This window comes from Zosterops lateralis (assembly GCF_965231275.1).
Source record: "Zosterops lateralis genome assembly, chromosome: 7".
Classification (NCBI taxonomy): domain Eukaryota; kingdom Metazoa; phylum Chordata; class Aves; order Passeriformes; family Zosteropidae; genus Zosterops; species Zosterops lateralis.
In genome coordinates, this window is record NC_139767.1 from 2,690,527 (window position 1) to 2,706,440 (window position 15,914).

At 52.4% G+C, this 15,914-nt stretch overlaps 1 protein-coding gene across 1 annotated transcript; it reads left to right on the top strand.

The window, feature by feature from the left end:
• Window positions 1-354: 354 nt before the first annotated feature.
• On the top strand, window positions 355-14,743 carry MREG (melanoregulin; the record flags this gene model as incomplete). Its single annotated transcript, XM_083865677.1, has 5 exons — window positions 355-443; window positions 3,637-3,796; window positions 11,319-11,409; window positions 13,505-13,668; window positions 14,609-14,743. 5 exons carry the CDS (start codon window positions 355-357, stop codon window positions 14,741-14,743), a joined length of 639 nt encoding a protein of 212 aa, XP_083721803.1.
• Window positions 14,744-15,914: the final 1,171 nt, after the last annotated feature.

The following is a 15,914-nucleotide window of genomic DNA, read 5'->3' on the forward strand; positions in this document are numbered from 1 at the left end:
GGGCCCGTCAGGATGCAAAAAGGCAGGGAAAGATGCTACAGAGGGTACAGGAGGGTTTGGAAGGATGCAGAAGGGCATTTCGGGATCCAGGAGAGTGCAGGGGGGTGAGGCAGGAGGGTGCAGGAACGTGCAGGAGGAAGATGCGGGAGGGCGGTTCGAGGAGGATGCAGAAGCCCCGTCCCTGAGCTGCCGCAGCGGCCGCGCTCCGCCAGGACCGTGCCGGGCGGGGCCGATCACGGCAGGGCAGGGCCGGGCGGGGCGGGGGGTGGTGCGGAGCCCGGGCCGGCCCCGCTGGGGCGGGGACAGACAGGGGAGGCGGCGGGGCCCGCCCTGCCCGGCTCTCCGGCGGCGCCGATGGGGCTGCGGGCCTGGCTGCGATCGCTCGGCTGCTGCGGCTGCTGCGGCGGGGAGGCGGCGGTGGCCGAGAAGGAGCCCCTGCTCAGGTGAGACCCGGCCCGGGCCCTTCCCCGCTCTGTCACCGCCGCCCGAGCTGGGCATGCATGCATGCATGCATGCATCCATCCATCCATCCCCTGCCAGAGCGCCCGGGGCTCCGGAGGGATCATCCCCGGCGGGATGGAGCCGCTCCCCGCTCCCTTTCCGCCCGCAGGGCCGGGTCCCCCTGACAGCCGGCGGTGCCCGCGGGAGCCCTGCCCGCCCTGCCCTCGGTGCGCCCCGGCCAGCGCTTGTCTCTCCGCGGTGCGAGTTCAATAGAGGAGCTGAACAAAAAGGGGGGCCCTGCATTCTCAGCCGAGGGGTCAGGTCGCACTGCCGGGCAGCTCGGGGCTGTGCAGAGCTCTGTTCGCACGCCGGGGTCACAGAATCCCAGATTGGACTGGGATGGAAGGGGCATTAAACATCATCCAGTGTCACCTGCAGGCCCTGCAGGGACACCCTCCACTATCCCAGGGTGCTCCAAGCCCCATCCAACCTGGCCTGGAACATATCCCAGGATGGGGCAGCCACAGCTTCTCTGGGCACCCTGTGCCAGGGTCTTGCCTCCCTCACAGGGAAGAATTTCTTCCTAACCTTTCCTCGTTTAGTTTAAGACTGTTCCCCCTTGTCCTCTCACTATCTGCCCCAGTAAAAAGCCACTCTCCCCTTTAGGCACTGGGAGGGCTCTCAGGTCTCTCTGGAGCTTTCCCTTTCCCAGGTGAACCCCCCCGCTCCAGGCGGGCTCCGTTCAGGGATGCGGGGAGGGGATGGCGATGCACACACGGCCGGGGCCGAGCCGGCCCTCAGCGAGAGCTGCGTGCGCTGATCCCTGGGGAGCGGCTCCCGCTCTCCTGATCGCTCCCATCTGCTTTGTGCGCACCGCGTGGGGCCGGGGCTGCTGGGCCAACACATTGCCCCGTGCCGCGGAGACGAGCCGTGCGAGCACCTCAGGAGGGTTTGCATGTGGGAAAGCAGCCGTGTTTTGGGCGGCTCTCCCTCCCTCCCTCCCTCCCCGATGCCTGGCCGGCCCGCAGAGTGTGTCCCAGCCCCGGGGGAGCAGGGCCGTGCCATCCCTGTGCCACCATCCCTGTGCCCTCTCTGCCACAGGCGCCTCTCGGGGGGCTGTGGGATGCTCCCGGCATCGGTGTCAGCCAACAGCGGGGCTGGGGACACACGGCTGCAAACGTCCTGATTCCGCACTGCTAAAGCAGTTACCTAAATAATAACCGGTTAATCCCCAAGCATGGGGCCTCCAGCCCAGGAAATTGGCATTAACCTCCCGGCAGTCGAGCACACACGGGCAGAGGCTACTCCTGCCGCCCCCTGGCCACGGTGGCTGTCCCTCACCTGGCCCCTCGCTTTAGTGGATCCAATTATTGCTGGCCCTAAGAAGGAAAGGCTCTGTAAATTCTGGGAATTCGAGAGGCACCTGCTCTTATCCACGTGTGCTAGCATAATTAACCTCACAGCCTCATCGCTGTCCCTCACAGCCTAATCCTGCCCCTTCCCGGGGGGCTCTGGCCTCTTATTTCATAGTGGGGGTCTTGCTGTGTTTTTACTGCAGTGCTGTTTAAAGTGAATGAATTGCTTGAGATTTCAGCTCCTTTACTCGAGTTTTAGGTTTGGGAGCTGGTGCTGCAAAGCATCCAGGCTGCTTGGTTGTCTCTTGCTGTGTGAAGGTGGGGTCTGGCTGGATGGTGCACTCAGGATGGAAATAAAGGAAATATTTGGGCTCCAAATGCCAACATTTAATATGAACTGAAAGCCCCCTGGAGCAGAAATCCATTGATTAAGCATTGGTGCTCACCATTTTCTGGATAAAATCCACAATGTGAAATGGTCCCTGTCCCTTCTGGCCCCATGGAGATTCCTTAACCTGCAAAGCCACTGCTGTTCACCTGCTTCTCTTCTCCCTCCCATTTCTTCCTTTGCAATGTTGCTTGGAGGAGCTGTTGGCAGAGCTCTCCGTGCTGGTATGGATTTGCTGACTCCTGGGCACTGCCACATGCCTTACAGGATGCTCCATGCTGTGATTTGGAAATGGGAATGTTCTGGGAAGTGCCTTTCGAGCTGTGAGAGGAGGGAGTGGCTCAGAAAAGCTCAGGTGTGGCAGTGCTATTGCTAAATACCAGTGTTTTAAATAAGTCAAATGTTAAGCATACTGGTAAATGCCTGAGTGGGAAGAAGCTGTGGAAAGCAGGGTGGGAGTGAACTCCTGCTGATGGCACAGCTGGCTCCTGAGTGCTCCCTCCCTCCCTGTCTGCTCTGCCATTGCAAAACGCTTGTGCCCCTCCACACCCTCCCAGTTACCTTGTTTGCTTGTCTTTAATGAGAGATTATAGCAGATTATCTTTCCCCTTATTACCTGTTGCTCAGGTTTTCGGTTTGTTGGAAGTCTAATTAACCTTCCTGCTGGAATGCTGATGGGAATTAGTTTTTTTCTGTTTCTCAGTGTGCTGGAGCTCCTTTTAGCATCTTTTTATGGCCTGGTGCCGTGGCACCCATAGTGTTACCTGGATGGGTTCCTTGGGAAAGGAATGGTGTTTGGGTAGCAAGCAAAATAAACAGTGGGTTGTTCTGACAAGGAATGAGCAGGGATTGCCAGAGGGTGGTAAGCCCAAAAATAGTTATCCACATGTACTGCTCTGCTCAAGTGGCTGGACATCTTGATTAGACACTTTATGGAAATCCCCTGCTAATAGTTCTCTTAGCAGAAGTGTCCTTGTTAAAAAATTACACATCCCAATAGCAATATAAAGCCATAAAACACAGAACTGCCCCAGTGCAGAGAAAAGCTCCACACCTCTGTGGGGAGCCTTCCCAGATGATGATGCTCAGCTTTGCTAAGCAAATAAATCCTGGTGCTCATTAGAAGGCTAAGGACATTTCCATTGCCAGAATAAGATGGGGCTGAATATAATATCCATGCCTTGTCTGTTGTGGCACAGCTCAGCACATCACTGCAGCTCTGAGGCCGGAGCTGCTGCATGGGGGCACCTTGTGGGCATCGCATGGTTTGGTTTGGACCACGGTCAGGATGTTTGCTGGGAAAAAAACCTCTGGTTCCCCATTCCCCCTGCTCTCCTCCCTCCCTCCCTGTGCCCGCAGCCCCGGGCTGGGAGAGGGGAGGGCCCGGCAGTGGGCAGGGGAAGGCAGCAGGGCCAGCTCGGGGCTGAGGCTGCTGCCCCTCTCTCTCTGCAGTAACAACAACCCCTACGCGTCCTTCGGGGCCACCCTGGCGCGGGATGAGGAGCAGAACCTGTGGAGCACCCCCCACGACGTGACCCACACCGAGGCCGACGACGACCGTGTGCTCTACAACATGATCGTGGTCAGGAACCAGCTGGACAAGGACTCCGAGGTGGGGCAGGGCTGGGGCCAGGGCACTCCTCACCCCACAGGGTTTGGCCCTCCGTGGTTAATCACAGAATGCTTTGGGATGGAAGAGACCTTAAAGCCCATCCAGTGCCACCCCCTGCCATGGGCAGGGACACCTTCCACTAGCCCAGAGTGCTCCAAGTCCCCAGCCTGGCCCTGGACACTTCCAGGGATCCAGGGGCAGCCACAGCTTCTCTGGGCACCCTGTGCTAGGGCATCACCACCCTCACAGGGAGGATGCTTATCCTAATATCTTGTCTAAACCTAAAGCCATTTCTTCTTGTCCTGTCACTCCAGGCTTTTGTAGTTTTGCCCCATCTTTCCTATAGGATTCCCTTTAGACACTGGAGGGCTGCCATTAGGTCACCCTGGAGTCTTCTCCAGGCTGAACAATCCCAATTCTCCCAGCCTTCCCTCATAGCAGAGCTGCTCCATCCCTCTGATCACCTTGGTGGGCTCCTCTGTGCTGACACCAGCAGATCAATGCCCTCCCTTCAATTAAGCTGCTGTAGAGACCCCAAAGTCCCCCAGTGTAGGCACCAGGTCCTCCCACCTGTCCCATCACCCTCCAGATTTTATCCTACACCTGGTGTGCATGTCTCTGTGGCCATCTCATCCCTGGGAAGCTTGGGGGTATCTCCAGCACCTGGTCCAGGAGGAGCTGCCCTGACGTGTGCTGTGTTTCTCATCTCCATGGTACCCTTGGGTCCATCTCCCTCTTTTGTGAGAATCTCCATGTTCTCCTTGGCTTGGATTCTTTCAGTGCCCTCCCATTGAGGGCATTACCCCACTGAGCATAAACTGCCTCCAGAATCTTTTCTCCCCTCACTCCCCATCCCCTTCAGAATTCTCTATTTTCTCTACATCTTTGGTCAGCCCAAACCAAAGGTTGTGTGCTTTCCATAGAGGTGTGAGGAATGCAGCAGCTGACACTTAAAAACCAAGGAAGTCAGAGGTCAGTAATGGGCTGCCTACCTGCAGGGGTGTGGGAAAAGACACAAGGTAGACTTGAGATGGAGACCAGGGACAAAAGGACTTCTCAGGGAAGGAAACTGAGAGGAGGAAGAGAAGTGACAGAGAATGGGAAGAACATGAGGAAGATGCTTTACAGTGGACAGGAAGCATTTGTTTCTCATGTATCAGGAAGCAGGGAGATTGCAGGGAGGTTTCCCAGGCAATCATGGCAGCTGGAACACGCTTGGGAATGATGCCCTGCAAGCCCCACAAGCCCCAACCGTGTTCTGGAGCACAGGCCCCATTCCCTGCCTGCCCAGGCTGCTGTTTTGGCTGGATATTTCCCTGCCCTGTCCTTTCCAAGGCCAGGCTGACATTGGCACGGCCCCGGCAGCGCCCAGAGGTCTGCTGCCACTCCGGGGATGTGCCAAGTGAAATCCTCCTCCAGGGGGATGCACAGCAATTATCAGGAAGCAGGGAACTGGCAGGGCTCTTGGTGGGAAGGGAGAAATCATGGCTGTTACATAAAGGCTGTTTTGCAGCCCTGATTTTCTTTGCTAAGGCATTTCAGCGCAAAGGAGATTGCGGTGGCCTGATTAGGAACAGGCTGTAGCAAACAGTGACACATTTTTCTGCTCTCTGATTGCTTTCATGACTCCAGAACGTTTGCAGGGAAGCCTGGAGGCTTCGTATTTAACTTCAGCATAATCCTGCTTCATCCAAAAGTCTGCAGAAGTGTAACTGTTTCTTCTGTGCTAGTCTCCCTAAACCAAAAGCCAGCACAGCTTTACAAGGAGCCTTAAACTCCAGAGAAATCAAAATTACAAGTTGTAATCAGCTAAAAGATGTAATGGAATCCTTGTATGCAGTTGGCCAGAACCCCCATTTAATGGGGTTGTTTTCTGGTGAGTTTGATTTAATCATGGTGTTCACAATGGATGGTTTTGTAACCACATTTTCATGGTGGCATGTGACCTTTATGGCTCTAACTGGAGATCTCTTCCCTCCTCACTGCTGCTCCCTCTGCCTTCAGCTGCTTGTCTGAGAGAAGCCAGGGAGCCTCATCCATCCCAAAGTGGCTGAGGGAAACAAGGACAGCACTGGTGCACAGGTGTTGGTGTGTCACCTTGTTCAGGGGGCAGGGAGAGGCATCAATTATGGCTGAGCAGGAAAATATTCCTGCCCCTACATGTCCTAAACCCAGTGTGCCTGCCTGTCCTAAATCCTGCCCTTTCCCCTGCCTGCAATGTGTCTGTGGGGTTTTTAGCGGGTCTGAGCAGGTCCTGTGCCTGCCAGTGGAAAGGGAAAGCCCAAAACTCACGGGGCTTCCTGCCAATAGCAAAGGTAGGGTCACAAACTCTGCTTTTTCATCCATTGCAGTGAAATCCATAAAAAGCCTGAGGAGCACAACATCAGGACAACAGAGAGGAAAGTTTTGAGGAAAGCCAGTTCACACTTGCTTTGAGTGGGGCTCCTGCCCTTTGCAGCCCAGGATAGGCAGTGGCTCTGCTGTCCCCTCTGACAGCTGGGAAACTGAGGCACCACAGGGCAGCCCAGCAAGCTTCTGCAGCTCCAGCTGCAGCTCTGCCTGGGTGGCAGGACAGGGAGGGGCTTGGACAGCAAAGCCAACATTCCTGTGCTTGGCCCCTGGTGCCAAAATCTCTCCTTACTCCAGCAAGCATTTTAAAACTAGGCCAGATTTCAGTGCCCTCCCCTCCTAATGAGACTTCAGCTCAAAGAGAGGAAAAAAAGTCTAATTGCAGAACAACACTGGCCTGCAAAAGCCATCATCTGCTTTGAGGGCTGCTCTGCTCCCAAAACCCCCAGGGTGAGCCTGTGGGTACTGCAGGACAGAGGATGGAGGAACAGTTTTTGTGTGGTACACAAGTGTTACAAAACCATAGATCTTTTTCCTCCTGTGGTTAAAACTGACTGAAAGGAGAACTTCCTGCATTTCTGCTCCTTCATTTAGCAAAGAAATTCTGGTGTGCAGTGCACTCACTGTGTGTTTTGCCATGCCCCACCTGTATCTCAGGGATTTCCCAGCACAGGCCTTTGGAAGGATCCCAAAGAGCAGGTTGGTCTCCATATCTGTATAGCACCATCTTGGCAAGGTTGGTGCCTCCCTTGGGGTCAGTACTTTGCCCCCAGCATGGGGCAGGACCCACACCTGATCCATGTGGAGCTGTGTCTTCCTCCAGCAGCTCTGCTCTGGGAAATTTGGCAGCTCCAGCCCAAACTCAGTGTGTCCTTAGCTTGCACAGAGAAAACCAGGAAAGCCATTGCTGAGGGGCTGGCCTAAGGGGCTGGTCAAGCAGAGGCAGCCTTTGAAGATCAGAGCTGTCATCACAGTTTTTGAAGTCTGGGCACATGTTTCAAATATGGGAAAAATGGGAGGTTTTTTCCCTACTCTGGTTCTGCAACATCGTTAAGCATTGTAGGGTAAAATAAATCTGAGATCTGGTGGTGAAATGGGCAGCAAGGGCTGCACTGGGGTTGTGGCTGGGCTAATGAGTGTGAGGTGCACAGAGTCCCCTCCATTAGATCCACTCTGGGGTGGCCCTGCAGAAACCAGGTAACTCTGCTGGAGTTACCCAGCCGTGGGCAGAGAGCTCTGCACCAACCCTGGCTGCAGAGAAGGAGCCTCAGAGAAGGAGCCAGGGCTAGGGCAGCTGTGCCACTGCTCTGGGAACAGAAACCAAAGGTGGCATTTTGCATGGTGACTGAGGAAAATCCCTGTTCTCATGTCCTGCTGTAAATGCAGCATTTCTCTCTTCTCTTGGCTTATTCCCTAGGGAAAGGTGGGATCAGAAACCCCATAGCAAAGGCAATTCCTCAGCCTGCATCCCTGCCAGGGGCCTGGCTGGCAGAGCAACGCTGGCATGATCCCCCTGAAAAGCCCATTAATGAGCTTGCAAGGCCTATTTTTCTTTCTCCTGCTGCTCTCCTACGGGATTATTCTTTTCTAAACAGGTTACAGAGAAGGTCAGAATGGTGACCAGCTGTTACTGGGGCATAAGAGAGGTGATGGGATTTATCCAGGGCTGGGGATGCTGGCTGGGCAGCCCAGACCTGACCCTCTTAATGTCTGCATGCCTCTCTTAAATTGAATCCAGTTTAAGTTTATTCTGAGATGTTGGTCTATAGTTTATATTTGTTCAGCTGCTTCCAGTGGAGCCAGAGCAAGAGCATCCCTGGTACCTGCCTGGACTGATATTTTGCAGTCTTTCCCTGATAACTCTGTTTTGACCTCGTTTCTAAAATAACTTTTGAACAGACTGATGACCTTAATTGCTTTTAAGAGAATAAAGGCACTGGATTTGGTTGAGGATTGTTCTGGCAAGATGAAGAAAGCTCCCTAGCAATTAGGAAACTTTCATATGATCAGGGATGAGAAGCTGGACAGTGCTGCCTGTTCTCTTGGCACATTTTTTCCCAGAGCTCTGAGTTATGTTGCCTGGCTTATTCCATGGCATTTGGCATTTGCAGATTGAGTGTTTCACGCTAGAGAGTCTGGGGAAGTTTTCCAGGTAAACATTTGAAGGACTGAGCACGTAGAGAAGGGAGGCAATGGGGTTTCCCTGCTGCTCCTGGGATATTCTTAACTCACACACTCAGTGTTTTCTCCAGGCACCACTGGTATCTGTTGTGCCTTGCTCTGTGGGTTTAAAGGGCAAAACTGGCAGCAAAAACCAGGGCTGGGAACTGCAACCTGCTTTGCTTTCCTGTGGTTAACTCAGATTTTGGCAAAAAAGTCCATTTCCTAAATGCTTGCATATGAGTGCATGGCTGGGATGTCCCAGAAACATCCCACGCTGGGTGTTTGTCTCTCCCTGTGCCTCCTCCCAGCCCCAGGAGTTGCAGCTGACTTCCCAAGGGAGAGGGGTTTGGTGAGGAGCCCCGTGATGCCCCGGCCCCTCCAAACCTCCTGGTGACTCACGGGATGGGAACTCCCTGGCCAAAGCCTCTGGTGTTGTCCTTGCCTGTGCATGGGCAGGGCAAGCTTTGCTCTTCCTCGGCTCTGTAGCTCAAGGGAGATGCTTTCTAGAATAATTCTGGGTGTGGAAAGATGCTCTTGAGTTTATTCCCTCATTAAAGGCACATAGGGGACAGCCCATGGCAGCTCAGATCTCTCTGCTGCCAGGAATTGCCTGGGAAAATCCGGTGGTTTCTGAGGCTGATGGAGAGCAGGGCAAGAGTCCCTTTGAGGGCTCAGCCCAACGTCATCCTGATAATCTCTGCTTCCCTAATTCCTTTTCCATGGCTGGGAGCATCCTCCTCCCAGCTTTCTACAGAAATCTAAACCTATTCAGCTCCATGCTCAGGCAAAAGAACCCCCACCAGAACAAGAGGTCCCACCCAGCAGCACAGTTTAGCATCATTTTGTGTACCAAAATCATTCCTTTACACACTCTCCAAATCCTCCATCAGCAGGACCCTGTCAGAGCTCCCCTGGGACTGAATATTCACCATATTCACTTCCATAACACAACTCAGACACTGTGATGTACAAGAAAGCCATAACCTAGATTCTCTTAAAACAAAAACAGACAAAGGAAAACACACTGCTGTTAATCCAGAGAAAATCAGGAGCAGCTTCTCTGCATGCTAAGCACTGCTGGCTGTGCTTAGTGAAGAGTCTGGCTCATACCACAGAGTAAATTCCCCCACAAAAGCTGTTGCTGGGTGCCAGGAGGCCACATTTTGTGGAGAGGAGCATCTTTACCAGTGCCCCAGCTCCCTAATTCCACAGCCTGGGATCCCAGTGGCTGGCTGGGTGGATTGTCTGCACTGAAGCCTTGTTTATCTCCATGGGAGGGCAGAGACAGGCAGCTCCTCCCCAGCAGCATGCCCAGACTGGCTCCCTCTCCTTTCTGCCCCTGCCGGGGGGTCACAGAGGGCTGAGGCGTTTCCAGGGAGCCCCTGCCTGTGGGGACCAAGGCATCACACAGTTTTTCAGCCTCTTTCTAAAAACACCCAAGTTTTCAATAAACTTCCCACAAAGCTTTAACACAATAACCCCCCCTCTCTTTTCTTTCCCACCCAGAGGGGCTCAGTTCCCAGCTCTGAGCTGGTGTCATGGGAGAGGAGAGTCCTGCCCCTGCCTCATTCCCCTGGTGTGGGGCTGTCCTGGTGCCTTGTGCTGGCAGCCAGGCACTCTGCTGTGCAAACAGCAAAGCTCTTCTCAAGTGCCACTTGAGGAGAGAGGGAAATGTGCCTCTGGAGGGGGATTTTGTTTTCTGGGAGCCAGTGGCCGTGGCAGAACCAGTTCCCCTGCTCTCCTGACCTGAAGTCACCACTGTCTTAACCCTGCTGGCTGCATTTTCCAAAGTGTAATCTCCCAGGGCTTCCTGCAGCCAGTGCTGATCAGCAGGAAAACAGGCTTGGCTTTAAATCTCTGCAGTCGTGGCATGTCAGCCACATTCAGGGAAAAAAAACCCACTAAGGAATCTTCAAATCTTTATGGAATCAGGTCAGCTTTTGGACCAAGTACCAGAAAACAGTGGGATTTCTAACCCACACGGCTGACCTGTGTGGGTGTTGTTTTTCTGCTCTGAACCCAGCGTGGCCTGTAGGAAAATCTCAGGGTGACAGCACAGATTAACACCTGTTTATTCTTCAGGAGTCCATCTAGGTAATCCCTCGCTGAGAAATGAGATTAATTAAGGTTGTTAACTGGAAGGAAGTTATCAGGTGATGTTGTGACCCTGCTGTTGGGCTGCTTCTAAAAATGCACCCTTGGCAGTGTGTGCATTGATTAAACTCAGCTAGGAAGGGCTGAGGACAAGTGCTCCTGCTTTTCTTGCAGAACACAGGAATGCATGCTTATGGAGTCATGGAATCATTCAGGTTGGAAAAGTCATCTGATATCATCGAGTCCAGCACTGCCAAGCCCACCATGAAACTTGTGCAGTTGTGTTTAAATGTGCTGGTGTGACTTTAATAAATAACTCCAAACCTTTTCCTCTTGCCCAGTGTCCCATTATCCAGCTCTAGAGCTGGGGGTCCAGTGGATTTCAGCTGGACAGTGAAGTGAGGCATTAACTGCAGCAACTGGCAGCTGATATGATAAGGGTTATCATATCAGATGACTCCAGTTCAGCCCTCATCCATCCACGTGCATCTCTGTGCATCTCTTTTAATAAAAAAAAAGAGTATCCTGATCTTTAAAAACGTCTATTTCTCTTTTTTTCTAGTGCTTTTGAACACATGCCTGCTCCAGTTCATGCCAAACAGGGCTCCATGTCTGGCTGAGGAGCAGTTGTCAGCAACACCTGAGCTAAATTCTGTAATTTCAGGGAAACTGGAAGTCGTTTTGAACAAAGAAGACAGAGAAATGCTGAGCCAAGTGTCAAGCTAAACATTCTGTGTTGGTCAGTGTAATTTCTTCCAGAGGCAACAGCAGCCTGGTCATCGACCTTCACACCCACCACCTCATAGCTCAGTGCCCACACCAGCTCTGCACCTCTGGCTCCCTTCCTCAAAGCTGAAATTCCTTGAAGAGCAGCAGTTTCCAATGCCTGAGTGTCTCTCATCCCTTTACTTTGCAGGAGTGGCAGAAGCTCAACTATGACATTTATACCTTACGGCAGACCCGGAAGGAAGTGAGGAGCAGGTGGAAACACATCTTGGAGGATTTAGGTGAGCTGGAGGCCACAGGGATGGAATTCCAGTGGTTCTGAATGTGGGATCCCACCATGGCTGAGGATGGGAACCGCTCCACAAAATCAGGCTGGAGAGGAGGGAGGTGAAAGTAGGTTTTTGAGCGCTGCTCTCAGGTGTCCCGCATGGTATGTGAGGCTCCCCAGGGCTGGGGCAGGGAGGGGACAGAGACACCGTGTCTGCAGGCACGTCAGAACCCATGAGCCACCAGCACCTTCCCAGCCCATAATAACACCACACTCATCCATTTCCAGCTTCCTCGTGGAAACCTTGCAGTGGGAGTTCACCCTGGGTTTTTCTAAACAAGATAAGCAGGAAGGAATGCATATTCCTTCCAGATGGGAACACAGATACATCTATTTCATCTCCATAGCCAATGGCAGCTGATCAGGGCTAAGCCACTCACCTTGTTTGCTCCCAAGTGGATGTGAAATATTCTTTCAGCAGGTGGAATTGCTGCACAGAACCCCTCCTACTGCTGTTCCCAAGTGGTGGTGGGTGTGGTGGGGTTTCCCAATGCCTGGCACACAGCATGTGACACTGGGGATGTGCCAGCACATCAGCTGGTGGCTGCCATCGTGCTCTGGAGGTGGTTGGTGGCTGATGAGAGGAGGATGACTGAATCTATTCTAGGATACCCTCAGTGGGAGCCAGAGATGGGTATCTCAGCCACTCCTGCCCTACCTGCTATTCTGGCAGTCGGGTGGGAGGAACATCATAAATCATAAATCCATAACCAGGTGTCAGTCCTCATCTCCACCCAGGTGCTGACACAGCCTGTGCAGGCCAGGCTTGGGAGGGATCACTTGGTATCCTTCCATCTCTCACTGCAGGCTGGCAAAGGCTCTCCCACATCCCTCTCACATCCACAGTGGCTCCAGAGATGTTTTGCAAAGGCTGGGGAAGCTCAAGGCCAGGGATCATTTGGCCTTAGTGAAGCTGAATGTGCAACCAGAAGTGAAACCTTCTGTTAGCCAGGCCTCTGCTTTAACCATAAGCCCCCCACTCTTACCCCATAACTGTTTTCATGTTATGATGTTTTCATGTTATGAGATGCATCACCACCAGCCCCCTGGAGCAGAACAAAGAGTCAATGGTAGCCATTGCATTTAAAGACCCCTGCATTCACTCTCCTGCACCTTTCCTTCCCTGCATACCCTTCCTGTAATCGCTGCTGGCTGCTACAGGAACAATCAGCCTGGTGTTCATCACTGCCACAGGTTTTATCCCTGTTACCTGATTTAGGGAACCCCACCAGCCCTGAAAGCTCTGGCAGCATCAGGAGCATGGAAGAGCTGAATCAGCACCCTGCGTCCTGCATGTTCACACACCTTTTCTCAGGAAAACCAGCACCGAACTCGCTGTGACTATTTTGGTGATTTATTTTCCCCACCAGCAAGTTTATACCTGTCCCACAGCCTGCCTGAGGGAATGCTGGTTTGTTTTAGGAAGTAGGGATGCAGCTGCCCAGGGTGGAGGGGGAATAAATGATGCAGGTTAGCCCCTGGCCAGAGTCTTATAAACCAGGTGTAAATGTATCAATCTCTGAGGGTCCAGCGTTTGCAGAGAAGTGGCTTAGTTAATGAGTGAGACTGCTCTTCAGAGGTGTTTTGTAAAGCAAAAGGTTTAATAGGAAAAATAACAAAATAACAAACGTTACAGAAAACAAATTATAAAGCCGTGCACAGGTGTCTGAGAAAACTTCTGACACCTTGCTAAAAACACTCCAAAAAAGCCCTTTTTACTTCCTTAGCTCTCCTTCCTAAATACTGAATGTTTTAGGAGGGATTACCTGGCTTGCTACCAGTAGAGAGAGATACAGGGTTTGAAGAACAGTGCCAAGATCCAATAGATGCTTCTCTCTTGGCCCTGAGCCAGTCACTGCCAGCAGGGTATGGAAAAATCCAGGTAAACTTCCTAAAATGTCTAGAGGTAAACTGCATCTCTTTCCCTATTTGGAAACACCTGCTGGGAGTGTGGGAAATGCTTTCACAAATAAGGAACCTTCCAAGAGCCTGAAGGGCTCAGGGATGACCCTGCTCTCATGTTTATTTCTGCAACATCTCCCTCCCAGGTTTCCAGAAGGAAGCAGATTCCCTCTTGTCAGTGACCAAACTCAGCATCATCAGCGACTCTCAGAACATGAGCAAGGCCAGGGACATCCTGTTAAAGCTCTCGGAGGAGACCAACATCTTCCCCACCAGCTGGGAGCTTTCCGAGCGCTACCTCTTTGTGGTGGTGAGTACTGTGACCCCTCTTCTGCTGGAGCTCTGAGGGCTAAAAATGTCAGCCTTTCTCAGCTGAAGGGTGCCAACCATCAAGTGAACACCTCATTTGACCTAAGACCTTAGGAAAGGCTTCCAGAATTAAGTGATAGCACAGAAACAGTGTATGTGTATTTAAGGAATAGTATTGTGTAATCTCACCGAGTGAAAAATTTAATATTTTAGTGTATAGTAATATACAAGAGCCAAAATAGAGAACTTGAAATGTCAATTAGTTATCCTTTTACACCTTCTTCTTCACAAATCTGGGTGGCTTTCTCTAATTAAGTAAAAATATCCTCATTACAAGTTTCAAGTAATCATAATTAGATTAGGAGTGTAAATAATATAGATATCAACTGTTTATTAAATAATTAAGACTTAAATAGCTTTAAATAGACACCATTTTAACTCACTTTCTCAGCTTGTTAAAGAAAGCTCACATCTCGTGAGTTTGTAATAGTTTAAGATAATAAATTTCAGAATAAAACTTAAAAAGCAACATCCCCTAAGTTTCATTCACCCTAACCTTAAAACAAGAAAATTCCCACAATTTTCCCACCCACCATCCAGTTCTGCAGGGAGCTCGGAGGGGAGGGGAGGAGAGCAGAGGATGCTCAGATACGATCCGTGTTATGTAGGAGTTTACCTCTCCAGTATTTCTTGCCAGGCAATCATACCCGCAAAGCCCTTCCTGTCCCATCTTTCCCAACAATGTTGCGCTTGGCGCTTGGCTATTCAGTCCCCAGGGCAGTGTCAGTGTTGCAGCACCATGAACTCCACGCCCCGCTGCCAATGGATGCTCTGGCATCCCGCACACGGGCTGGGAAGAGATGCCCACCTTGGGGGGAGGGCCCCGGGCAGGGACGTGCCCGGCACACCCCGCAGTGACCCCGATCCCCTTTGCCCGGCAGGACCGCCTCATCGCCCTGGACGCCGCCGAGGAGTTCTTCAGGGTGGCCAGCGCCGCGTACCCGAAGCGGCCCCGCGGGGAGCGGGCGGACGGGAGCCCCGGGGCCCTGCGGAGCGGCCCGGCCGCGGTGCCCTGAGCCATGTGCCCGGGCGGTGACACGGCAGCGCTCCGGGCCCGCCCCTGTGCCCGGGGGCAGCGCCGAGAGTTGGTTTCCCTGCGGAGAAGGAGAAGGAGAAGCGGATGGAGCGGGGCGAGCCCCGGCCGGGCACGGGCAGGCGGGCGATGGACCCGGCCCCGGGGTGAGAAGTGCCCCGGGGGGACTCGCCGGCCCCAAGTGTGTGCAGTGGGCACGGGGAGCACCTGCCGTGCCAGGCATTGCTGCCAGCAACTGCAGAGGTGACGGGAAATCCACCTTTCCGCCTCCCGCTGGTACCTGCCGCTGTCCCCTCCCCTGAGCTGCCAGCCGGGAGGAGCAGCCAGAGAGGAAAAATATCCCTGTGCTCTTCTCTACAGCTCCGTGCACCCGTCCTCTTCATCAGCCCAGCCCTCCAGGCAGGTCCCAGGGGATCTGGGAGAGAAGCAGGAGCCTCTTTCCAGGGCAGGATTTAGTTCCAGCAGCAAAGCCTTGGAGCAGTGTCACAGCTGGGCGCTCCATCCCAGCCATTAGTGGCTCAGGGATGCTTGTGTCAGGGGGGCTCAGCTTGGCTTCTTAAAAGAAGGTAGAGTTTAGAAGGGTGCCAACTTCAGAGTTGCTGAGAATTTGGCTCCTGGAACATTGGTTGCCCAGCATCTCAATCTATTTTCAAAAGTTTTGGTCTTAATTGCCTAACCCCCCCCCAAAGCTACATGTGCTGGCAGTGTAAAAATCCTCATTACCAGCAGGCATGGTATAATGAACATCCTTTTTATCTTGGGGTTTTGTCTGATAATGAGCAATAATTTTTAAAACACTGGATTTGATAATTTAAAAACAAGTGGAAGTTCTTTGCTGATGAACACACATGCTGCTAATTGGCCAGTTGAAAATGCTGGTCACACAGGGCCTCCCAAAGTAGCAAACCAGAGCTTTTATTTGTTTATACCTACAATGTTTTAAAATATATATATATTTATGAACTATTTTTGTTTGTCAGTCTTCCTGGGAAACATTTTTATCAACTCAGAACAGCAGTGAAAGCCGAGTTTAATAAAGAAAACATTACAAAACCAGCCTTTCTTATTCTCTCTGTGAACCTATTCAGGTAACAATGTTTATGTTGACTGCTGATGGCAAAAGGGTTGGGATATTTGCAGAGCCTCTGCAGCTT